The sequence below is a fragment of the Sus scrofa genome, chromosome 6 (genome assembly GCF_000003025.6).
Source record: "Sus scrofa isolate TJ Tabasco breed Duroc chromosome 6, Sscrofa11.1, whole genome shotgun sequence".
In the NCBI taxonomy this organism is placed as follows: Eukaryota; Metazoa; Chordata; class Mammalia; order Artiodactyla; family Suidae; genus Sus; species Sus scrofa.
In genome coordinates, this window is record NC_010448.4 from 63,357,532 (window position 1) to 63,382,884 (window position 25,353).

Here is a 25,353-nt window from a genome sequence, read left to right on the forward strand (position 1 = left end):
TGTCCCTCCAACTTCTGGGTGGTGATGGAATCTCCTTCCAACTCCTGTGTGCCTGGGATGCCATCTCCAATGGCTGCTACTTTTCTCATCATTCTCCTTGCATCACCACTCTTGGGGAAGATGAGCTTCCCTGCCCTTCTTCCTTGCCACATCCAGACCAGCTTTTTCTTCACCAAAAAAGCCCCAGCTTTGAACCCCACCTGATTATCAGACTGCCCCTTGTGGAATTCGACTGCAGCCCAGTGGGCTTCCTGAAGCTATTACTTCTGGTTCCCTGTCACTTTCTTCAAACACTCCTGTCATAGTTCTTGGTGATTGCAAAATCCACGTGGATGATTCTCCAAACTTCTAGATTCCCCCTTCTCCATGGGTAGTGGTCTGGGTGTAATGTCCTAACTAAGCTGGGGATTCCAGATGCTGGGTGGTGATTGTTGCTCTCGGTTTCCCATCCACCCTGGGGCCCCGCCCACAGAGGCACAGGTGGAGTTGGAGGCCAAGTTCTAACCCTTGGGCTGCTGTTCTTCCAGTGTCACCTGGGGTTCTGCCTCCTATCCCCACAACCCCAGCCTCTTCCCTCAGTCCTGCCCACGCCCTCCCCGCTACCCCCCACAACTCAGCAGTGCCCCCATGTTCTCCTTGGGCCTTTCAGTCCTTTGGTACCTGGGAACAAATCTGCACACTCACTTTTCCATCCAGGCAGCTGGAGCAGATTCTGATGGTGACAGGGTCTGATTGCCTCTGCATCGGACCTTCTTGGAGTCTCAGACCAACTTTCAGTATCATCCTTGACCCTTGGAGCCCACTCCCAATGCTGTTCCATCAGGTCCTAAACCGCTCCATCTCCCTGCTGTATCCAAACACTTACTTATTTTTCTTTTTTGCCGTTTTTTTTTTAGGGCCACACCCACGGCATATGAAGGTTCCCAGGCTAGGGGTCGAATCAGAGCTATAGCTGTCGGCCTATGCCAGAGCCACAGCAATGCCAGATCTGAGCTGTGTCTGCGACCTACACCACAGCTCATGGCAACGCCAGATCCTTAACCCATTGAGCGAGGCCAGGGATGGAAACAGCAACCTCATGGTTCCTAGTCGAATTTGTTGCCACTGTGCCATGACAGGAACTCCCAGACACCCACTTCTGACCACTTTTTCTCCTACCACTGGCTGCCAGCCATGACCACCTTTGGCCTGGATTTTTGCAGAAGCTCTTTGCCATGGCAAGGAGGCCAGCGTTGGAGCCAAGCACTTGGTTGGGGGAGGTAGACAGGAGAGGAGAGGGCAAGCAGAGTGGCCAGAGCACACTTTAGCTCTTCCTGTCACCCTGAGGGGGATGGGAAGCCATGGAAGGAAGGTTTTGTGTAGCTCACACTGGCTACTGGGTCAGTAACAGACTACGGGAGGCAGGATAGAAGCAGGACCACCGGGGTGCACCTGCAGTAGCCCAGGTGAGAGGTGACTGCGTCCTAGACCAGGTGCACAGGTATAAGTAGTGAGGACTGTGGACATTCTTGGGAAGGTTTTTTGTTGTTGTTCCTGCTGTTAGATAAAGGGCTTAAAAATAAAATGTATTAAACCTTATAGATACTGTTTTAAAGGTTTAAGGAATTTTAGGTTAGTTTGTAAATGAAGCCAAATATTAATCAAAGGCCCCTTTATAAGTGGCTATTTTAATTTCATAAACAGAATATTAAGGTTTGTAACCAGAACTTATATATTTTGTGGTCATGTTATTAGATGCATACAAGTTTGCTCTTTGTTTTCGTTTTTTGTCTTTTCTAGGGCACCCATGGCATATGGAGGTTCCCAGGCTAGGGGTCTAATTGGAGCTGTAGCCACCGACCTACACCACAGCTCACGGCAACGCCAGATCCTTAACCCACTGAGCGAGGCCATGGATCGAACCTGCAACCTCATGGTTCCTAGTCGGATTCGTTAACCACTAAGCCACGATGGGAACTCCTATTTTTTATTTTTATTTTTTTTTTTTTGCATACAAGTTTGAAATAATTTTATTTTACCAATGAACTCAACCTTTTATTGTTATGCAAACTTCTATATCAAATAGTGATTTACCTGTAAGATTTCTTTGGTAATCTATTAATAAAATTGTTAATATGGCCATATCTGCTTCCTTTTAGTTAATATTTATGTGATTCGTTTCTTTCCATCCTTTTACTTTCAAATTTCCTTTATGTCTATATTTTAGATAATTGGGATCTTCTATAAGCCACATAAAATCAGAATAGCTTTTTTTTTTTTTTGGCTGCACCTGTAGCATGTGGAAATTTCCAGCCCAGGGATTGATCCCATGCCATGCCAGCAAGTCACACTGCTGCAGCAACAACACTGCATCCTTAACCTCCTGCACCATAAGAGAACTCCTTATGTTTTTATTTTTAAACTTCTTTGTAACTGTTTTAATTTTTTAATTTCTTTATCTTTGTGCCATGTTTAATAATGGTCAGCTGAAGGAGATTGAAGGGTTTTCACATTCTTATTCTTTTGTTATATTTGCAGTTTTCTTTTTATAATACTAATATTTATGCAAGGAGTGTGTCAAGAAAAAATTTTCAATCATATGAAGAACCAATTTTTTCAACTGTTTTTGGCATGTTAGCAACTTTGGTACCCTATGAGATCATTTGGGGGAAGGGGAGGTGGAATGATCAATTTATATTCAAAATACTTTGTATTTTCCATTTATTTATTTATTTATTTCTTGGCTGCACCTGCAGCATGCAAAAGTTTGAGGGCCAGGGATGGAACCCACGCCACAGCAGTGACCCAAGCCACAGCCGCAACAGCACTGGATCCTTTAACCACTAGGCCACCAGAACTCATTACTTTCTTTTTAAAAGTTTATTTACTTTTTTTTTCTTTAAAATTATTTTTAAAGGGAAAAGAATAAAAGACAAAAATGTTTTTAAAATTATTTTTACTTTATTTTAGTTTGTTTGTTTCTCAATGAATTTATTACATTTATAGTTGTACAATGATCATCACAATCCAATTTTATAGGATTTCCATCCCACACCCCCAGCGCATCCCCCCACCCCTCAAACTGTCTCCTTTGGAAACCATAAGTTTTTCAAAGTCTGTGAGTCCGTATCTGTTCTGCAAAGAAGTACATTCTGTCCTTTTTTCAGATTCCACATGTCAGTGAAAGCATTTGATGTTGGTGTCTCATTGTCTGACTGAGTTCACTTAAAGCTATTTATTTTAAAAATTAATTATCTATTTATTTTTAGCAAACATATGCCTATAATGTGCAGTTTGTAATAGTGAAAATTTGAGAACAACCTAAATATTCAACAATATGGGATGGGTTAATTAATTACACTCTATTCTTTGCTCTTTTTCTGGCCACGCCTGCAGCATGTGGAAGTTCCCAGGCCACTGCAGTGACAACACCGAATCCTTAACACACTGAACCACAGGGGAACTCCTGATTGCATCCTATTCTCCAGTAGACTCCTGATGCTGTGGGGAACATACGCAGACACTAAAACAACTTGCATAAAAGTATCTATTACTATGGAAAGATGTTTAAACACATCTAAGAATGAAGCAGGTTACAAAACGGTGACAGTAGTTAGGAGGGTGTTTTTTTTTTGTTTTTGTTTGTTTGTTTGTTTGTTTTTTAGGGCTGCACTCACGTCCCAGGCTAGGGGTCGAATCAGAGCTACAGCTGCCGGCCTACACCACAGCCACAGCCACACAGGATCCGAGAGGCATCTGCAACCTACACCATAGCTCAGAGCAACGCCGAGTCCTTAACCCACCGTGCTGGGCCAGGGATGGAACCCATGTCACAGCGCTCCCAAGACCGTCGATCCCATTGCACCACAGCGGGAATTCCATGCAACATAAACTTAACCGCTTTAAAGTATGTAATTCAGTGGCCTTTAGCATATTTACAGTGTGGCACAGCCGTCACTTGATGCAGTTCTGAAACATTTCACCATCCCAAAGGAGACCTGTGTCCTTCGCTGCCACTCTTCCCCCCTCCCCCAGCCCCTGGCTACCACCGGACAACTTTGAGTCTCCATGGACTGGCCGCGTGTGGCCATTCCACAGAGTCACACAATATGTGACCTTCTGTGTCTATCTTCTTTCACTGAGCACCATATTTTCAAGGTTCCCTCACAGTGTAGCCTGTGGCAGTGCTTCACTCGTTTTTATGGCTGAAGAGTGTTCCACCCTAAGGATGGGCCATACTTTGTTTTTGTTTTTTTGGTTTTTTTTTTTTTTTGTCTTTTTGCCATTTCTCTGGCCGCTCTCGCGGCACATGGAGGTTCCCAGGCTAGTCGACCGGCCTAGGCCAGAGCCACAGCAACACAGGATCCGAGCCACGTTTGCAACCTACACCACAGCTCACAGCAACGCTGGATCGTTAACCCACTGAGCAAGGGCAGGGACCGAACCCGCAACCTCATGGTTCCTAGTCGGATTCGTTAACCACTGCACCACGACGGGAACTCCAGGATGGGCCATACTTTGGTGAGGCCTCCACCTGCTGATGGATTTGGTTCCTCCCCCCACCCCATTTCTATGACTCCTCTACTGTGAACGGAGTTGCTGTTAACATTTCTGTGCAAGCATTTGTTTGAACACCTGTCTTCGGGTCTCTAGGGCCTGTGCCCAGAAATGCAATTGCTGAATCACATGAAAATTCTGTTTAACATTTTGAGGATTGACTAGACTGTTTTCCACAGTGGCTGCACCACTTCTCATTCCCATCAGCAATGTATGAGGATTCCAATGTCTCCACACCTTCACCAGCACTTGTTACTGTTCTCTTTTTAATCGTTGTTATTATTATTGTCATGCTAGTGGGTGTGACATGGTATCTCGCTGTGGTTTTGATGTGCATTTCCTTGATGGCCAGTGATGTTGAGCATCTTTTCATGTGGTTGTTGGCCATTTACGTATTTTCTATTTTAAACTGTCTGTGAAGTCTTTTGCCCAACTTTTAAATGAGTTGTTTATCTTTTTGTTGTTGAGTTGTAAACGTTCCTTATGTATTATGGATACTAGGCCCTTAACTGACACATGACTTGCAAATATTTTCTCCCATTTTGTAGATAGTTTTTTTACCTTGCCAATAGTATTCGTGAGTTCATTTTCATGGAAAATAAAAGACACATCTCTTTCATTTAAAAAATCTGAATAAAAAACCTGAATAAATATTGTCATAAACCAATGGTTGTTATCTCTGGCTTGGTTGGACTGTCACTATGTTTTGCTATTTCTGAATTAACCCCGGCAATGATTTCCAAGGTTCCTAATTTTGCAAACTGGTAAATGGAAAGTGAAAGTTGCCAATTGTTAGCTCTCGGTATTATGATGCTATTTGTGCATCGTGAAAAGGATGTGAGGCACTGGGCGTGCCGGGGGTTTCTGAACACGTACCTCTGGAGGCGGGGATGCTGTCGTGTGCCTGGCTGGCAGCTGGAGAGACTCTGTACCCCCTTCCTCAATGTCCTGTCATTGCTATTTGTTTTTTCCTGCCATGCACTCCGGAGCCTGCCTTGGGAAAAGGAAACCGAAACTGAAGCCGATTTCGATTTCGGCTCCCGCGGTGGTTGGCTCCTGGACTCCGCCCTCTGACGCGGCTGCTCAGGCTTTTTAAAGGGCTGAGCCGCCACGGCTGAAGAGCAGCGGCGAGCTGAGCGGCAGCGACGCAGAGCGCACAGAGGCAGCGAAGCAGAGCTCACAGAGGACCTGTCGCCAAAGCCCACGGCCATGGTGAGGGGGGTTTGACAGGTGGGGCAGGTGGCCTCTCCCAGGGGCAGAACACCTATGTGTACCAGGCAGACAGAGCTGCTCAGGGCCCGCCAGGTTCCTAAGCATGAGGGGAGGGATGGGGCTCCTCCTGACGTCAGGGTCTGTGTCCTCAGAGGGCTGAGATCCCTTGGGGTCGGCACAGGGAGGCATCTTAGCTGGTGAAGGGAGGTGACATGATGGTTGTGGGTGGTGGCCATTCTAGAAATGCCCCCTTGCCCTCTCCAGTGCCCGGGGTCCCCCTCCTGGAGGGTGGGGAGGGTAGGGAGGAGGGAGCAGCACTCCTGGGCTCTAGGAGCTTTTGCCCCACTATGTGGTGGCCCTGGGACTGGTGACAGGGTCTCTGAGCCTGTGTGACGCCCACAGGGTAGGGAACTGAAGGTGAAGATGCTGGGAGGCAAGGAGATCCTGGTGCCCTTGAGGGACTGCATGATGGCATCGGACCTGAAGCAGCAGATCGCCCGGGAGATCGGTGTGCCCGCCTTCCAGCAGCGTCTGGCTCACCCAGCCGGCAATGTGCTTCAGGATGGGGTGCCCCTGGTCAACCAGGGCCTGGGCCCAGGCAGCACAGTCCTGTTGATGGTGCAAAGCTTCAGAGACCCACTGAGCATCCTGGTGAGGAACGACAAGGGTCGCAGCAACGCCTATGAGGTCTGGCTGACGCAGACAGTGGCTGAGCTCAAGCAGCAGGTGTGTCAGCAGGAGGGCGTGCAAGCTGACCAGTTCTGGCTGACTTTCGAGGGGAAGCCCATGGAGGATGAGCACCAGCTGGGGGAGTATGACCTCAAGCCTATGTGCACCGTGTATATGAATCTGCGCCTGCGGGGGGGCGGGACAGGGCCAGGGGAGCACCTCACCGAGTGCTAGTAATAAAGCTGTGGCAAAATTGAGTGTAACAAAGCGTCCATTCTTCTCTGGCCAGCACCATCTCGGTGTCAGTCCTCCATTCTGCACCCATTTTGGTGAGACAGGAGGTGAGATGGAGGAGGGAGTGGGATGAGGGGACCCAGAGGTTGCTGGGTGGTCACCAGACTAGAGTTGCCAAGTTAAGGGACAAGCCTTGTGGGATCAAAATGGTGCCCCACACACACCAGAGAAATCGAAGATGTGTCCCCACATCTTTGGGAAATTACCTTCTAGAGAAATAAAAAGAGGCACAGCCGCTAGAGCCCATCCTTGTCTTCCTGCTGTGCCGTGGTCAGCTCTGCAGCCCCACATCTGGGTCAGCAGATAGCACAGGGAGGAGAAGGCCTGGCCAGGTGAGTGCCCCTGGAAGCAGTGGGGGCATGAGCCCCTGTGGCCTGTCTGGGTGAGCTGTGAGGGAAGCCAGCCTCCCCCGTGAGCCCCACAGGAGCCAGGCTGAGTCAGCCCTGGACATGGGGGAGGCAGGAGCACAGGACGTGGACCTCTCTGGGCATGGCTCTGAGGACCTCTGCTTTCGGGCTCTTCAGGGCATTTGGCTGAAGACCCAGAAGCCTCCTTCCTGGTCTGTGGGGGTCCACAGCTGAGTGGGGGAGGGGGAGCAGACCTGCCTGTGACAGATATATGTGTAGATATGCAGGTGAGGGTGCATCGGCGGGGGTGCTCCTGGCTCCAGCCTCACTTCCTGCACCTCCACCCCCACCTCTGTGTCATACCGTAACTTAGTGTGAGCACACACCCTCAGCGCCACCCTCCTCTTTTGAATCCCTCCACCAGGGTCTGGGCGGAGTAGCGTCCTCCTCCAGAGGGGTCTCTTCCGCTGCTCATCCTCCGTTGCCTCTGGCTCCGAGATCCACGGCCGGCTTGCGTGAGGGTGTGCGCGGCGGACCCAGTCCTAGAGAGACAGAAGGGATCTCCTCTCCCCGCCCCCCGCCCCCCACCACCTTCATCTAGGTCATGCTCTAAGTTAGCGGGTCTGGATCTCAGCATATACCCTTCTCGGCTTACCTTCGGTACCTAGCGGAGCTCCGGGAGCGGGCGAGGGGGCGTGGCCGGCCGTCCACTGCTGACACGCGATTGCAGCCTCGTGGCGGCAGAGGGAGCCCGTCTCCCTGCAGAGGGGCCGGAGCTTACCGGGAGGGGGAGGTGGGCGGGCCTCTACTCCCTGTGACCAATCGCTGCAGCCCCCGGCCCGCATTGGTCCCAGCAGGAAGGGGGTCCCGGGCCGGCCGAGCTTCCGTCCCCAGTTCCAACGAGGGGCTGGGGTCCCCAGTCAGTCCCTCCTGCTGGGGGCGGGGCACTGCCCTGCAGGGCTCAAGAGGCGGTGGGGCCCCGGATCTGGCAGCCCCTCCCCGCAGCCGGGGAGTCCTCGCCGCCCCAGCCCCGGCGCAGCCTGGAGCCCCTTGGAAGTCCCGTCACGTCGCCTCCAGATTATGCATTAACCCGATTTCAGCCGCATTTCCTGGCGGGGGAGTGGGGGTGGAGAACGTCCGCGCGGGCGGGGCAGGGGCGTCCGTGGGGGTGCGTCGCAGCAAGGAGATCACCCTCCGGCCCGCCCCCGCCCCCGCCCCGCCCGGCCCACCTTCGCCCCGGCCAGTCCCACCACCCACCTTGGCCCGACGCAGACCGGCCCCCTCCCTTCCGCAGCCCGGCCTCCACCCGGCGCCGCTGTCCCGGCGCTTTGTTCGCAGCCGGCGCGGGTCGCTGGGCGCCGGGAGGGCCGGGGGCGGGCGCAGACGGGGCGGGGGGGGCGGGAAGGGGGTGGTGCTGCCCCGGGCCCGCCCCCGGCCCGCCCCCGCGCTGCCCGCGCTCCCGCCGCCTCCCAGGAGCTGCGTCCCGTCCAGTCCAGTCCCGTCTGCGGCGCGGTCCGGCCCGTGCGCTCGCTCCGGCCGCCTTCCGCCGTCCTCCGCCAGCGCCATGGCCAGCCTGCGGCCGTCCGGCTCGGCCCCGCTGCAGCCGCTGCTGCTGCTGCTGCTCCTGGTCGTGGCCGCGCGCGCCCTGCCCAGCGCCGACGGGACGTGCCCCGAGCGCGCGCTGGAGCGGCGGGAGGAGGAGGCGAACGTGGTGCTCACCGGCACCGTGGAGGAGATCCTCAACGTGGACCCGGTGCAGCACACGTACTCGTGCAAGGTGGGCCCCCGCGGGACCCCTGGGATCCTGAGCCCCCTTCGCATTCTCCTGGAAGCCTGAGTTGGGGGCCTCTCCCCCGCGACCCCTGCCCCCTATTCCGGAGGCCCTCCCCTCGCGAAGCCGGCCGCCCCGCTGAGACCCCCCGCCCCAGGCCGTGGGAACGAGCCCCAGACGCTCCGCAGCGCTCGCTCCCGCTCCCTTGGCGACAGCCGACCCCCGGGTGGGGCGCCAGGTCTGGGAAAGTTCTTGCGGTGCCGCTGCAGTCCCACCTCGCGGTGCCCGAGCTCCGGAGGCCCCTTCACCGTCTGCCCCTTCACCCTAAGCCCAAGCCCTTATTGGAAACAAGTGCGCCTCCATCCAGGGAGAATGCACGACTGCCGCACCCCCTTCCCCACCAGCCCAAGAAAAAGAATAGGGACGTGGGGAGGTAACGCTTTCTGCTTGGGCTGGAAGTGGGGGGTTGGCCTGTTGTCAGTGCTGTGCCCCCTCCCCAGAGGCGAGAAGGGGTGGTCAGGAGAGAGAGGAGGGGTCACATCTAATCTCCCAGCCGCAAGGGTCCTGGTGGGGCAAATGCTGCAGTGACTGGGGGTGGGGGTGTGTGCAGAGAAGTGGGCGGGGCCGTTGCTGAGCCTCCAGGGAGGGGGCCAAGGGGCAGGTGCCCCATTCCGCTTTTGGGAGAACAGGATCGCCCCTGGCCGCGGGGGGGTGGGGGGGCTTACCTCACCTCTCCTTCAGCTGGATCTGGGAGCCCCCTGGAATATACACGGTGGTTTTTTGTCCTACATCTGTTCCTAGGGAGGACTCAAGGGACCCAGCCTCACTCAAGCCCCTAAAACCACCTCCCCACCCCAAAATCAGACCATTCCTCCTCCATGGAGATGGGGAGGGGTGGCAGCTTCTTTCAGACTGGCCTGTGCAGGCTATAGCTGGGCTCCCCCGCCGGGCCCCCTCCCCTCCACCACTGCCAGGGCACTTTGCCAAGTCCCTGCAGGATTTTCCCGACTTCCTCCCCGCTGCTCCTGGGTGTGGCTGGAGTTGGGGGAGGCGATGAAAGCCACCCTGCCCTCCCCTGCTGGTTACCGTCCTTCTAGAGCCTATGTTAAGTCTAGGGGTGGCTGAGAGAGTGAGCCAAAGCTACCCCCTCCCCAGCCTCTCCTGGGCCACCGAAGGGTGGAGGGAGTCCCTGTGGATTCTGAAGACCCGAGACGCCCCGCTGGGGCCAGGCAGGTGGACAGGCCACCATTGTCCTTCATTGCCCATTCCAAAAGTCCTGGCCCCCAGTGCTCCTAAGGAAAGAGGGGTCTTTTTATGGACAGCATGCATGGGTGCATGCCCCCGCAGACCCATTCCTTTAGGGCAGCCCTTCTGTCTGTAGGTCCTGCTCCCCACCCTCACTAGGCTGTGGGCGCGTCCCAGGGCCTGGTTTGTCAGAGTGGGTACCCTCAGGGCTCCAAGAGCCGAGTGTGGAGGGTGGGGCTGCCCTGTGCTGCCCAAACTTGATTTGTGGTTCACAGGCTGCCCTGACTGCACCGCATTCACTGAAAGAGGCTGGGGCGGGGGCGGGGAGGTTGTCTTAGCCCACCCACAGGGCTGTAGGGACCCAAGCCAGCCCAGAGCTCTGAGCTCAGAGCCCCTCACCCTGAAAACCACAGTCATGTTAGCGGCTCCCGGCTCTGCCCAGGGGTGGGCCGAGAGGACTGGGTGGGTCGACTGGGAGCATAGGTTGGGAAGACAGGCACCCCAGGCCAGCTGGGTCCCCTTCCCATGTCCAGCCTGAACAGAGGTGGACATTATTGGAATCTAGGTGACTGCGGTCCCTTAGACCTGGGGGTTGGGGGGGCTGCTTCTGGAGGGAGAAGATGTGTTTACAGGCCATGTGTCTGAGTGTGTGACACACACGGGCGGCCGCATCCATCCCTGAAGCTTCCTCCTGGGGGGCTGACCCAAAGACCTTCACACCTCTGCCCAGGGTTCCGGTCTGCTATGGACATCTGGCCTGAGCACATGAGGTGGGAAGAAAGGAAAAAGCCCAAGGGCCAGCTTGCTCTTTGCCTCTGTGGCCCCCTTTCTTTTCCCCTGTGGGAGGAGGATCACTGACACCTGTGCCCCCCACCCCCCATGTCCACTCCAGGTGCGGGTCTGGCGGTACTTGAAGGGCAAAGATATAGTGACTCAGGAGAGCCTGCTGGATGGAGGCAACAAGGTGGTGATTGGTGGCTTCGGAGACCCGCTCATCTGTGACAACCAGGTGTCCACTGGGGACACCAGGATCTTCTTTGTGAACCCTGCACCACCGTACCTGTGGCCGGCCCACAAGAACGAGCTGATGCTCAACTCCAGCCTCATGCGCATCACCCTGCGGAACCTGGAGGAGGTGGAGCACTGTGTAGAAGGTCTGTGAGGGCTAGCGCGGGGCAGCGGGGGACTGAGGTGTGCAAGGGACCCGCTGTCGTAGGCTAGAGCACATGGTGTCTTGTGGTCCCACCTCCTTGCCGTGTCCTGGCCCCCTGGCTTCCTGGCTGTCTCAGGTCCAGTCTCTGACAGAAGCAGGACTTCCCCTGAGATGCCACCCTCTTGCATCTTGGAGCCAAACAATCCGAGCCCTGCAAAGGGACAAGCCTCCTTTTCTTCCCCCGCTTCCCAGCTCGGCACACCCCCTCCTGGAGTCCCCTTTTCTGGGCGAGAGACGGAGACCAGGTGAATGAACACCAGTTGTTTGTGTTCTGCAGAATCCCAAACATCTGTCTAGACGGGGCCCAGATGTTGAGCAAACCCCTTGGGGTGGGACATGAGGATGTGCGGGGGCCCCCAGGGGCGGGAGTACTACCCCACCCGAAGGGGCAATTATGTGGAGTGGGATGCTTCTAGCAGCGTGAGTGGCTGTGGGATCCCCTCATAGAGATGAAGAACCCGTCCCCCTATTTCAAATGGCCCAAGCACGCCCTTCCCCCACCCCAGCGTCTGAGAGGTACGCGGGAACCACATGACCAGGGCTCACCCAGCCCCCTCGCCCCAAGAGAATCCCAGCTGGGGGCCGAGCTCCTCGGCTGGGGAATGCAGCAGGGAGGACGCAGGAACTGCCGTCGCCCCCACATCCTGTCTGTCCCCTCATGGCTGCCTGGGAAGGGATGTCTGGGGGGTGGGGGGTGGGGCAGAGAGAAGGCTTCCTCCCAGGGTGGTGGGAAGGGTCCCTGACTTCCTGTCCTGGGAGGTGACCCTGTCCCTCTCATTTGCTCTTCGGCCAGCAGGGAGTTCCATCTTCTACCCAACTTACAGCTGGGATGCTGGCTTGGTTTTTGTGGGGTCCTGGACAGTGGACTTACCTGGCCAGGGTCGGACTGGGTGGGGGGCAGGTCAGCAGCTGAAGGGGAGCCTGCAGCATATTGCTCAGCCTTTGGTCGGTTGCTCCTGGGGCTGTGTCCAGAGTCCCAGGCCATGACATCATACACAGCCAGCAGTGGCTTAGCTGCAGTGTCCTGGCATGACCCTCTCACCAGGTGAGGGCTGGAGACCCTGGCCCTGGTCCAGAAGCTTGCGGTCTAGGAAGAGGTGGGAGGATGCCCCAGAGATGGGGCAGGTCGTGGGGCAGTGATGCCCAGTTGGGGGATGAGTTGAAGGCTAAGGAGAGGCTGGAAAAGAGGTGTTAGGACGCAAGACATCCCCTGTTTCTGCAAGATCGAGAAGGCAAGTCATCTACTCTACAGCTGGGCGGGTCCAGCCGGAGGGTCCGTGAGTCAGTAACTGAGACCTTTTGAGGGGTCAGAGGGCATGTGGCGGGAGGGCAGCCCCAGACAGAACAAGGTTTGCCATCTTGCCAGACCCTGCTCGGCCCACGCCAGGCCCTGGCTCTGGATGTTGGATCAGGCAGAGGGCCAGCCAGAGAGGAGGACCCACAGGGAGAGCCCCCACCCAGGACTGAGGGAGATGCCACCTAGTGTTTAGGGGCTGCCCAGGGTAGTGACCAGTCTAGGACCCTAGCTCCAGCTGGGCTGGGACCCACAGTTTGTAGCAATGGGGTGAGCACCCAGGAGAGGCTGAAGCCACCAGACTCTTCTGGGTGGGCCTGCCAGGTGGAGGGTCTTGGGGAAGGGGGTTCATGAAGAGGAAGGAAAAGAAGTAGCCTTGACTGTGGCTTGGGGCCTTGCAGTAGGGCCAGGGTGGAGGGGAAGCCCCCAGGGAGCAGAGGGGCCCAGAATGAGCAGCTTGGGTCCACTGGAAGCTGCTGGAGAGCCCTGGAAGTTCGGAGCCCGGACACATGCATCTCTTCTTTGGAAGCAAACCACGGCCCAGCTGGGGGTCAGGGGGCTGGGAGGGCTGGGCTCTGGGGACAGGGTGGATGCCTCCCAGGGCCCTGGGTTAGATGGGGGCGCCTCCCCCTTGAGGCTCTCCGAGGCCTGAGGAACAAGGTCCCCTCTAGCTAGGGCCAGGCTTGGGGAAGGGAACAGCCCTATCCCCACCTCCCTCAGCAGGGTGGGGGTGGGAGGAGGACCGCCTCCTTTTCTGTAGGAGATAAGGACCTTGGATCCCACCCCAGACTCTCCAGGGAGCCAAGGCCTCACCCTGGCAAGGGGGACAGATGGGCAGGGCTTGAGCTACGATGACTTCTCCCTGTCTGACTCTGATCCCATTCTGCTCCTTGGGGCCTCAGAGCTGCCCCCGCCCCACAGGGCCCAGAGGGAAGGCTGGACAGCCACCAATCTGTGCAGGTTGCCCCAAGACCACCCCAAGACCCCTGCCTCTATGACACCTCCCCCAACCCCCAAAAGGCCCACAGCAGCCAAGGTCAGGGGGCACATCCTCCCAGGTCCACCTCCCTGGATGCCTCCACTTCATCCCCACCTGGGCTCTCCTGAAGGGGCACCTGCTGCTGGGTGGCACACCTGGTCACCTGCTCTATGCAGATGGCTTTCTTCAGTGTCTCCCCCAGGGCCTGCAGGCCCCTGGGAGCTCCTCCTCCCTGTCCTCCCGCCCGAGGAGCCACATTCCGAGCATAACTGAGACAGGTATGTGTCCCTCCCTCTGCGCCACCTGTGGGCGAGGGAGACGGTCTCTGAAGCAGCCTCTTGCCAGAGGAGACCCTCGCCCCTGCTTTGTCAGGGAAGCAGCCTGGGCTCCTCCAGTGCCAGCCGCCCACACACCACGAGCCTGCCCAGGCTGGCAGCTGAGCGGGCATCTCCTCCAGCCTTACGGTTACTATGCCCTGGTCTGGGCACGGCCCTCCCCTCCCCCACCTCATGAGGACTGGTCCTGGGGCCTCCCCTGAAGCCCCTTGGAGAGAGGGGTGCAGGCCTGGGGCCCTTCCCCCCACCAGGAGCCAGGAGCAGAGAAAGGAAGTGTTGTCTGCCCTCTCTGGGCCTGGCACAGGGACAGGGTCAGAGTGAGGCTGGCGCTGGTCCAGCGCAGCCCGGCCCAGCCCTGAAATAGGGGTCCTGGTGCCCACACTTGGCCTAGCCTGGCCGGCCCCCACCCTTCCTCCTGCCAGGCCAGTCGTCTAGGGCCTTCTGGAGGGCAGTCCTATAGCTCACGCTGGAGAGGCCCCGGGTCCCCCGCCACCGGCCTTGGCCTTGGTGCAAGCAGGTGTGGACGGCCGGTACGCCCCCACCCCCACAGGGACTGACCCTCCCCAGAGCCGAGCAGGGGCAGGTGGAAGTCCAGGGGGAGGTTTCCGGGCGGCTCCCTCGGGACTGGGATTGGCTCCCTCTGCTGTCTGGCACTTAGCTTCTGCACCCCCAGTTCCGCTGAGCCCGCCGTACCCCCCCCATTCACATTCCTCCCTGCTGAGGCGGGAGGTGGCTTCTTCCTGTCCGGGTTTCCCTCCTCTAGGCTGTAGGTTCTCGCTTCAGACCCGCCCAGGGCCCTCCCTGGCCCCTCCCCCAGGCAGGTCGGCCTGGAGGGGGCAGGCCCAGGCTGGAGGTTGGCGTCAGCGCCTTCTTCCTTCCCTCCAGCAGCGGGGGGCAGGGCATCTGCCCGGACCCCACCCCCACCCCCACCCCGCTGTGCCCTCTTCTCCCCACCTGGGGCTCTCCTGTAGGAAGGCTTCGGGGAGTGGACTCGGGCCCACCCGTGCAGGCAACCGTCACCACGCAGTCCCCTAGGGATGGGGGCGCGTGGGAGTGGGCTTTGCTCCTGAAACCAAAGGGTTTTGGGTCCTGTCGCTCGGCCAGGCAGTGCTCCTTTAGGGCAGAACTGAGCTGGTGGAAACAGCTCTTGGCTTTTTCCAGACCCCACCCCATCTCTCTGGTCCTACCGGGAGAACAGCCCCACCTCCATCCTCCCCTGCAGGTTGGAAATGGGAAAAAAGGCTCTCTGGAAACTTTCCTCCCTTTTCCTCCATCTCTGCTGTCCCTCGCAGCAGTCTCTGTGTGTGCTGGCACCCAGCACCCAGCACCCAGGCGCAGCGGAGGAAACGGCTGGTCTGGGTCTGAGGCTACAGCCCCCTGCCCACGAACCGTGACAGGCTGAGGAGGGGGGAGTGCAGAGGAGGGAGTGGCCCCAGACTCAGGGTTCTGGATCTAGCCAGTGGTCATTCTCACCAGCCCCCCGCTGCAGTCCAGGCTGCCCTGCTTCCTCCCTGAAGGGTTAACCCCCTCAACCCCTGAGAGCAAAGCCTGCTCCCTCTGCCACCCCCACAGGAGAGTGGAAAACAGCTGCCAAAACTGGCCTCTCTCCTGCCCCTGCCGCGCCACCCCGGTCCTTTGCCTTCACCTGTGGGACCCGGTTGCCCTCCCTCCCCCACGAGCTCTCCCTTGCCTAGAGGTCTGGGGGTCCGTGGGAAATGGGCTCCCTTTCTTGTCCTGCTGTGCCAGCCCAAGGAGCTCCTCCCGGCCGTTGGGATGGGGAACTGGGGCTTCTCCGCGCAGGTTGGGCTGGCTGGGCTGGCAGCTGCAGGCACAATTACTGAAGTAGCCCCAGTAGCACTTGACACCCCAGGGTCCCTGGAGGTGCCCACCTCTCACCAGAGAGAAAAAGGAATCTCAGAAATGAGACAGCGCCCTAGTGGCAGTTACCTGATGACAGTGACACAGGTCATCTGAGGAGGGTGCTGTGCCCCCATGGGCTACACTGGGGCTCCAAGGGACCTGTCCCAGTCCCGGGCTGTGGCTCAGAGCTGGGGAGGGAGTGACCTAGGCCCCTGGTAAGGCTTCCAGTTGGGAGGAAAGCTCCCCTTGAAGGGGCCTCTCCCCCCAGAGCAGACCCTGAGAACTTCCTGAGGAAGGCCCCCTGCCAGGGGCTGCTTACAGCTGGACCTGGGAAGGGAAGACGCCCCTCCCAGCTCCCCTCCCCCTGTGGTGGAGACGTGGGAGGGGGGAGCTCTGTGTCCCATGGGCAGCCAGCTGTTTGCAGCTGTGTGGCCTGCACGTGTGCAGGTTTGTAGGCATGTATGCACACGTGCCTGCAACCTCAGGTGTACTAGTCTGCACACCATTCTGGCTGAAACCCCAGCTGGTGACCTGTGCTTCCTGCCACCCTTATATCCCAGGGCTCAGCCTGGGGCGGGGACTCTCTAGGTGCTCTGCCAACAGGCTGGTCATGCGCAACCTTACAGGGCTCCAGCCCTCTGCCCTCACGTGGGTCCCATCTCCCCAGTGTCCAGCGGTGCCCCCCTCCCACCACCCATACCTGGCAGAGGTCTGGGCACCTCGCCCTGTAGTCTCTGCCTCGGGGTTTCTCAAAGCCGGAGATGGAAGGGCTGTAGCAGGGGCCACCTGGGCTCCTTGTCCCCTCAAGTGCCTACCGGACCCTGAGTCTGACACAAGGAGCCAGGCAGGGCAAGTCAGGAGAGGCAGGTCTGCCGCTGGTCTGCGCTTGCCTTGCCTCTGCCCCCAGCAGCGTCCGCTGGGACACCCCGCGCTGGCCCTGGGAGAAGCAGACACCTGTCCCTCTGCCCACAGATGTGGGTCCAGCACCTTGGGGAGAAATAAGAGCCCAAACATCCAGGCAGATTGTAGCCTGGCCCTGACCCATCAGTGGGGAGGGGATGTGCGCCACTTGCCTTCCTGGACAGGGAGGCCGTGAGGCTCATCAGGGCCACTTATTACTCCACCTATTGGCTCCTTCATCAATGCAGTCACTCACGGCCCAGCAGCACATCCTCACAGGGCCGCTGGAAGGGGCTGCTGCTGTCACCTGCACAGGGCCCTTTGAGGTTCCGGATGGGCATCCCAAGGAGGCCAGGTGTGAGCTGTGTGTGGAGGAGTGAAGGCAGAGGGAGAAGGACATTCTGGACGGGAAAGACAGGACAACAGGGTTCGAGGGTGCAGGGAGCAGCAGGTCGTCCCTTTGTCTTGGGTGAGGGGTTGGAGTGGTACATGAGAGAGGGCCGGCAACCTGGAGTCCAGGCCACAACCCACTGGCTGGGGGAGTGGGACCCTCCCCTGAGCCAGCCCTCCCACCTTTGCTGCTCATCCCATTTGCTCTCCCCCAGGGGCTGCTTCCCTAACCTCTCTCTGTCCTGCATCTGCTCAGGTCTTAGTGGCCCTCTCTAGTCTCTCTACCCCTTTGTTCCTGCCTGTCCTGCTTCGAGGAGGTGTCCCTTCATCCTGACACGCAGGTCAGCACCTCTGGAGGCACTGCCCCCCAGTGTGGACCTTTGTGCCGGACTCAGGAGGGTCTCCTGACTCACCAGGCACTGACCACACCTGGGTGCCACCCCGGTTCCCCCAGCTTTCTCTTTCCTCCTGCAGGTGGGCAGGGTTATGCCGAGGTGCATTAGGAGGAGCTGTCCTGGAAGGGAGGGACAGAGAGCAGGGGTCAGCTCCACCCCATCCCCAGGTGCCTGCTGTCCCCTCCTCTGTTTGGCTGGCACCTCTTGGTGGCTGCAGCCTATGTCTTGGCAGGTGTCCAGGCCCTGAGCTGAGCTGCCGGGGCCTGAGGATCTTCCCATAGCCCTGGTTGCCCTCGGTCCCACCTGGCAGGCTCCTCCAGGACTCCTGCATCCTCAGAGTCTGTTCTCACTGGGACCTTTGTAGTGGCCTCCGTCTGGAGTTGCCAACCCCTCGCTCCATCATTCGGTCTCTGTACAGATATCAGGCCCGCCAATCCAGGGCACCCTCTGCCACTGGCTAGCCTCCCTGAGGGCAGAGAGTTTACCTGAGGGGCACACACCTCCTGCACTCGGCCCGCCCACGGAGGAGCTCAGACCAGCTGGAGGCAGGGCGCAGATGGAGGAGTGCTGAGTAAGCGCAGAGGAGCGCGGGCGCTCAGTGGCCTGCAGCTGCCCTTCTAGCTGCCAGCGGGGGCTGCCCTATGAGCCAGCCCTGCTGAGCCTGTTCCCCAAGCTCTCGCTGAATCCCTCTGCCCAGCAGCGGGGGCCAACCGGCAAAAGTGTGGGCCCGGCCCGGTGCCTGGCGGCGGGGCACAGAGCCGGCCGACTCAAACATGGGCGCCTACCAGCCTCACCTGAGGCAGCGATCAATGATTGTGGCCTGGGCTGGACTCCACCTCCTTCCCGGAGGCTGGCCGGGGTCCAGCAGCAACGTCCCGCTTGTGAAACGCTCATTGTCTGCTGAGGCCGAGCGGGAGGGGAAGGCCGTCGTCTGAGACGGATACCAGGAGGCCAGGACGGGGGGAGGGGGCCCCCCTGCCCCTCCACTCCCGCAGGGGCAGCCAGACATCTGTGACTGTGGGGCCGCCTGGCAGCCAGCACTCAGCTGCTCGATGCACTTCACACCCAAGCAGGATACCCCGGAGATCCCGTGTGTGCTCGCTGACCGGGGCGGTGGTGGGGGCGGGCGGGGGGTGGGGTCGGTGACATCTCAGCCCCTCGTGAATGAGGGTCATCTCTGTAAGAAAGGGGTCAGCAGGTGGCCAGTAGGTAGGACTTCCCAGCCTCTCTAGATTCCATTCCCCACTTTCTCAGGGCCAGGGGAGTACCTGGGGCACATCCAGTGTGTGCTGTGTGGGAAGGGACAAGCTCTGCCCTGCATTAAGGTGTGAAGGCGATGCCCAGCATGTGTGCACGTGGGGGAGTGTGCAAGATCCTGTGTGAGCTGGGAACATGGAGCGTGTGTAAACACATGTGAGCGGTAGCATGTTACTCTGCGTGCGCCCGGAGCTGGGCTCCTTCCTAGCTCTGCGCACTCTCTGTTCCTGGGGCATGCGCCAGCTTGGGCTGGTTAGGGCTGAATGATCCCAAAATAGCCTGGGGAGCCTGAGCTCCCCTCCCTGGCTGGGTCTGGGGCCTCAATGGTCCTTTGTCTCTCTGAAGGCATCCAACCCCTGTGGGGGCTCAGACTCAGACTCGGGTGGGAGGGACCAGGCTGCCTGCTGGTTCCCCTTTCCCCAGGCCAGGCCTGATAGGCCCTGAGCCCCCTACCACCACGTGAGCATCCAAGGCCAGCCCATTTGCTGGCAGATCCCAGGGTCTCTGCCTGGGGGAGGCCACCGCGGCCAAGATGCCTGGGCTTAGACCTCCCACACTCTGATTCCTTTGCCTCGCCCTCCTCCTACAGAGCCCACCCATGAGGTCCCACAGCTGCAGTGGCAGCAGCAAACAGGGCTCATGTGCAAACGTGTGTCCAGTGGGCACATCAGTTTAACCCCTGTCTTTGGGCACTTCCTGAAGCCAAGGGATTCGTCCTGCAGTCTGGAGGACTGCATTGAGAAGTAAAATGAGAAATGTGTCACTGCCTGGGCTCACCACACCCCAAGTCCTGGGCTCTGGGCCAAGCCCTGCCCTGAGAAGATAAAAAGTCAGACCCTGCCCTGGGTGCTCCCAGTTCTGGGCGGTGCCCTGGGAGCCACCACTCTCAGTGTGGGGTGGGCAGTGCCAAGGTGAGGTGAGGAGTGGGAGGCTCCCTTGTGGAGGGAGTGAAGCCAGCCAGGGGCCAGAGTCTCCCCTCTCCAGGTAGCCTGACAGACTGCTGCTCTGGGTCTATCGCCAGGTGGGGTGGGGGGAACCACTTTGTGTATTGGCTTTTCCTGCAAGGTTTCAGGGCTCCAAGTGGTTTGAAGACCTCTGCCCTGGGTGACGGGGGACCCTGACAGGGCAGGCTGACCCCACTGGGACTTGGTACTAGTGCGCCTGCAGCCGGAAAGGAGTCCAAGGAGATGGACCTGCCAACCTGGGTGCTGGCTGGCAGGCCGTTGTCCCAGCTGAGGAAGGTTGGGGCGAGGGGGCATGCGGAGGCCACCTGAGGAGGAGAGAGTGAGCAGGGGGTGGGGGTGGGGGGCGACTCCAGGGACATGTTTGTGAGGCAGCTGGGTACGTAGTAGGGAGGACCGGAGTCCCAGGTGGGCCAAGCGCCCTGGCCCGCTGACTTCGCGGCCCCAACGCTCCCGGACCGCCTCTGGGGGGCGCTCCCGGCTCGCGGACTGTGCCTGGAGCCCTGCGGCTCTTTGTATAACTCTCATTTACATAGAACTCATTTGCATGTTCCTTTCCCTGCGGGGACTCGAGTTGGGGGTGCGCGGATGGTTTGAGGTGTTGCTGTCAGTTCCTAGGCGGCGGAAGCCCACCCTCCGAATTGAACCCAGCCCCCTCTCCACCTGTGTATGCACCTATACTCCGGAGACCCTACCCCCACCCCGCCAGAATGGGGCCAGCAGGAGCAGAGACAGTGGCACGCACACGCAGTGACAAGCAGACCGCAGCCCACAACGTGCAGGCCAAGCCCCCTGCGGGGACGCAAACAGACCCTCCGACATTCCCCGGGTGGCCGCTTAAGCGCGGTCCAGCCTGGCGCAGCCAGGTGGGAGCGGGAGGGAACCCCGTGCCTGTGCCGCCCCGCTCGCGCCCGGCTCCTCGCTCCCACTCCGCAGCCCCTCGCCCCCGCCCCAACACCTGCCTCTCCTCCAGTTCCAGCCTCCGCTCCCACCCGGCCCTGGCCCGTCCCTGCACCCTCCCCGGCCCCAGCGCCCCACCTCAGCGCCGGCCCCTACCTCTGCGCCCTCTCCAGCTCTGCTCCCTGCCCGCCCCGACCCCGCTGCCTTACCCCGGCGCCCCTGGTCCCTGCGTTCTGTTTTGTGCCGACGCCCTCCCGTGCCCGTCCGCGCGATCCCCCTTGCGGCGCAAGCCGCGACTCCCCGCGCGGGCGCCCGCTGGGGTCCCGGGAGGCGTCTTCCTTTGTCTCTGCTGCTCTCCGCCCTCCCTCCGTGGCGCCCCTCGCCCCTCACTCACCCGCGAGGGCGCGGGCAGCGGGCGCGGCTCCCCCGGAGGCGGGAGGCGAGGCGCGGCCCTCCGCGTACGGCTCTTTATTCTCTCCCTCCGGACGCGCGCGCGCTCCTCCTGCTCGCTGCCGTCGCCGCTCCCGCCTCCGCCGGGCGCTGGAGCCGCTGGAGCAGCCGGGGCCCGCCGCGCCCTGCGCCTCGCCGCCAGTCGCGCTCGGACCCGCCTCTGCAGGGCAGCCGAGCGGGCAGGAGCCGGGGCTGTGGAACTGGTAGAGGCTCCGGGAGACCGAGCACAGCCGGAGCCCTGCGGAGAGCTGCTGGCGCCTGCGGCCCAGGCCCTGACCGGCGTGGGCAGCAGGGGTGGCTCCCGGCCCTCAGCTCCTCCTCCGCCTCCCTCCGAGCCCAAATTTGGGATTTCTACTCCGGGAGAATCCTGCACACCTCCCATTATGAGCCTCAAGGGCTGCGGAGGGGGCCTAGTGCCCCCTGCTCCCCAGCTGTGACTGGAGCTGAACTTTGAAATGCAGCTGCTGTCAACTGCCCCGGGGGGCCAAGAATGAGCGGTGTAGCACCCAGGAGGCCTAAGGGCACTCCGTGAGGACCCCCCACACCCCAAGAGTGGGAGCCAAGGAGCGGGCCATGCCTCCGCTGCCGCTGGAGCGGGACCCCCGGCAGCAGCACGGGGTCTCCCTGCTGGTGCGGTATTTCATGATCCCCTGTAACGTCTGCCTGATCCTCCTGGCCACGTCCACGCTCGGCTTCGCGGTACTACTCTTCCTCAACAACTGTACGTGTCTGGGTGTGGCTACCTTGCCAGGCCCAAGGGATCCTGCCTCTGCTGGCTGAGGTCCCCCGCCTCAGCCACCAAATATGAGGGGACAGGCAGGGTCACAGAGAAACCGGCAGCTATGATGGGCCACTGCATCTTTGGAGGGCACCATGGGTTATCTCTGGATGCCCGGACCCCTATGGGCCCCTCGAAGCTTATCCTCGTGCAGCTGGCAGCTGGGGCAGGGGGCGGGCGCAGGGGAGAGGGCTGACCCTCATCTTGAGCTTCAGAGACAACCTTCCTTGGGAGTGAGGGTTAGGGGGCATCTGGCAGCACTGGGAATGGGGGCTTTGTCAGTCTGGGCCTCGTCTAGGGCCTAGATGGCTGCCCATATGCCTGCCGCTGGGCCTCACCTGACAAGTGTCAGGGCATGATGGTATAGCTGGAGGGACAGAGAAAAGCCAAGGCTTCTGCCTTTGCCCACCCCTAGCCTCAGTCTGTCTTCAGGGCTCAGAATGGGGCCAGGGAAGGGATGTGTGCAGGCAGGGGGGACAGAGGCCGGACAGAAGGACAGGCTATGGGAGGACTGGCTCAGAGGGACCTAACATGAGATTTGTTTTTTTCCAGACAAACCTGGAACCCACTTCACGCCAGTGCCCCCGACGCCTCCGGATGGTGAGTAGGGGCTCGGTGACAGACTGAGTTTGGGAACCCGTGCCTGGAGGAGCAGTGGCACTCCTGGGGGTTAGGGGCTATAATTGGGCGTGCATATCAGATGTGTTAGGTGTGTCTGGAGGAGGAGGAGGAGGCTGGATGAGGGAACCTGGGTCCTTCCTAGGGCGTCCACAGTGGTGGAGAGCAAAGGGAACGTGGGGCCCAAAGTCCCTGGGCCTGGCTGCATCTTGGCCACAAAACTGGGGCTTAGTCCTGGAGCCCAAAGGCTGAGAAATGAGTCAGGCACTGTGTGCAGAAGGATGCAGAGACCAGGGCCCTGGGGAAGGGCCTCAGCAGGACCATCGACAGCTGTTTGAGGAGGGATTGGCGGGCCTGTCACTGGGACCAAGCAGGCTGGGGCTGGCCATCTTGACCTGCTTTGTGGGCTGGGGCCTGGCCTCCCTGGGGGGCTCTGCTGGTGTGTGGCTTGTGGTGATTAAGCTAATACGAGGGGAAGAGAGGAAGCTCTTGGTGTTGTGGGCTGGCAAGAGAAGGGGGCGGCCCGGGGTCTTCTTGGGAGAGGGAGGTGCTCTCCTGGGCTTTGCTTTTGGAACCTGGGTCCCCTGCTGGGCAGGCACCTGCCCAGGTCCACGGAGGCACACACACAGAGTGCTGTCCCTACATGGGATGGGCCGTCGGGGTGGGGGGTGGGCAGGTCTGTGCTGGACTGGGGTTTGGGGCCCAGGACTGAGTCTGTCACAGGCTGTGGGCAAGAGGCCTGGAGCAGGTTGGATTTAAAGACCCGCCTCTTCCCCCAGCGTCCTTGGCCTCCTCTCCTAAAGCCCAGAGCCTGGTGTGTCTTCTCTGTTACACACCCTGGCCCTCCCCCACAGACTTCCACGTGGACCCCACACCTGCACTCTGATCCCATTGCCCATTTGGGGACAGCAGCACCCCGTGACCATCGTCACCCCTCTCAGGGACACACTTCACTTTTGTGGCTGTAGGCGGGGCTCAGGGGACCCGCTCCATGCTCCAACCTCCCCAAGTCTGGGAAGAGAGTTAAATATACCCGCTCCAACCGGAGGCTATAAAAAGCCACCAACGCCTCCAGCATTGCACATGGAGAGGGGGGACTTGGGTAAGTGAGGAGTGTGGCTCCTGCAGGAGGCCCAGCTGGGCAGGTGTGGCAGAGCCCCGAGGTGAGCCTTCAAGGCCAAGGGTCTCTAAGTGTCTGGGTGCTTCATGTGCAGCGACGAGGGGCAGCTTGTGTAACGATCCGGGGCTAATACAGGTGTGGCCTGCGTGGCCTGACACCCACACGGCGAGCTGTTACTTGCACAATGAGCTGTGCCTGCATACATGTGCATGTGTGCGTGTGCCATCACACTTGTCTGTGCGCGTAGTTTCAGTCTGGAAGGTCATCTCAGGCGTCTCCAATCCCCTTGCCCCTCAGGGGAGCAGATGTGGGGGTGCACAGGGCCACTCTCATCCAACCTAACAGATGCGGGGCCTGGGGCTGAGAGGGGACCAACACCACGTGCCCCACCCTCGGCTTTGCCCAGATTGTATCATCAAGTGCAGCACCTGTCCTGAAGCCGGACATCTGGCCCCACTTCAGCCCCTCAGGAGCTGCCCTCTGAGAGGGAAGTGGGCTTCTCAAAGTGCTGGGTAGCGGAGGGGCTGGGACCTGGACCTGCCCATCTGACTTGGGAGTCAGTGCTGCGGCCTCAGCTCCGTGCCCCTCCTCGGGGGCCCTGGCCCCTGCTGCCCTCACCACCTCCGTCTAGGAGCTAGTCCCTGAGATATGTCTGGTCTCCGGCCCCCAGTCCTTCACCTTCCAGTCCATCCTCCGTGAACCTGACCTAGAGCCCCAGCCTTGCTCATCACAGGTTAGCTGCCACCATCATCATCACCTTCCTTCCCTGATCTCTGTCTTGAAGGAACAGAACAGAACCCTGGGCTCTGAAGGGAGGGTGCAAGTTGTGGCGGGTGAGGAACCTACTGGTCAGGCAGGAGTAAGCAGCCCTGGCCAAGAGACTGGGACTTCGGGTGGCGTCTGGCTGGACCGAGGTGACCAGAGGGAGAGAGGCTGGAGCACAGGCACCACACGGAGCAGCTGGCCGAGGAGCTTGAGGGGCAGTGAGGGTCTCAGCCATGGGGTCAGGACTCTGGGGAGACCTTGATCAACAGGTCCAGGTGACGTCAAGTAGAGGAGCCAGCCAGATGCAGGAAGTGCCTGTGGATTTGGCCCAAGGGTCTCTGGGGCCGTGGGCAAGAGAGCGTTAAAGGCGAGAGGGACGTGAGTGCTTCAGGGAGAGACGATGCTGGAAGGAAAGGGAGAGTGAGAAGAGAGTTAGGTGTGTGGCCAGGGTGGCTGGGGTGCTGGCAGCTCTTACTGCTCTGGTCATGGTGGCCATCCCCCCACAGAGTGTGTGCTGGGCCTCTCCAGGGCTTGGCGGCTTTGGCCCAGTTAGCCTCACGGCAGCCCTGGGAGGTAAGTTCCACCGTCCCTATTCACAGAAGGAGATACTGAGGTGTGGCGGGGTCATAGCGTGCCCACAGTCACCTGGTGGCGAATGCAGCTGGGGACAGCTGGGCTCCCGGATCTGATGGAGGTGGCCCAGGGTATGGTGGTGGGAGAGGAGCACAGGTGGGTTGCAGGGGCTTCAGGCTGGGGCATCCATGCTGGCCCCACCCTGGCCTCTAGCCCCTGTTCACTCAGCCTGTGGGGGATGGGGGCAGGGACCCCCCCCCCAGACAGACAGACAAGAGGAGCCTGGGGTGGGCCATCGCTGCGGTGACAGCTGACTCCAGCTCCCTGTGCAGCGGCCCCCCTCCACCCCACCTTGGAATGGAGTGTGCTTCCTCCTGCCCCACTTCCTCAGCCTGCTGGGAGCTGGCAGCGGGGGCCGGGGGTGGGGCTGCCCCCATAACTTATTAATGATAATTGGACCCAATGAAACTTTCATCAGGTCCAGACAGCT

At 59.7% G+C, this 25,353-nt stretch overlaps 3 protein-coding genes across 4 annotated transcripts in view; 2 read left to right on the forward strand and 1 right to left on the reverse strand.

Annotated features, from left to right (window-relative positions):
- Positions 5,670-6,680, forward strand: ISG15 (ISG15 ubiquitin-like modifier). Its single transcript, NM_001128469.2, has 2 exons — positions 5,670-5,748; positions 6,151-6,680. Exons 1-2 carry the CDS (start codon positions 5,746-5,748, stop codon positions 6,649-6,651), a joined length of 504 nt encoding a protein of 167 aa, NP_001121941.2. The 5' UTR covers positions 5,670-5,745; the 3' UTR covers positions 6,652-6,680.
- LOC110261384 (translation initiation factor IF-2-like) lies at positions 6,612-8,624 on the reverse strand. Its single transcript, XM_021097585.1, has 2 exons — positions 8,316-8,624; positions 6,612-7,600 (listed from the first exon to the last, which is right to left on the reverse strand). The coding sequence occupies exons 1-2, from the start codon at positions 8,622-8,624 to the stop codon at positions 7,232-7,234; spliced, it is 678 nt and encodes a 225-aa protein (XP_020953244.1). The 3' UTR covers positions 6,612-7,231.
- Positions 8,486-25,353, forward strand: part of AGRN (agrin) — a 32,295-nt gene continuing 15,427 nt past the window's right edge. Inside the window, exons 1-3 of one of the 2 annotated variants that reach the window (XM_021095177.1) lie at positions 8,486-8,835; positions 10,967-11,228; positions 22,340-22,387. In XM_021095177.1, coding sequence (XP_020950836.1) covers positions 8,623-8,835; positions 10,967-11,228; positions 22,340-22,387 — 523 coding nt within the window. In that variant the 5' untranslated portion in view covers positions 8,486-8,622. The remainder of the gene's footprint in view (positions 8,836-10,966; positions 11,229-22,339; positions 22,388-25,353) is intronic. The other variant, XM_021095178.1, reaches the window with a different exon arrangement.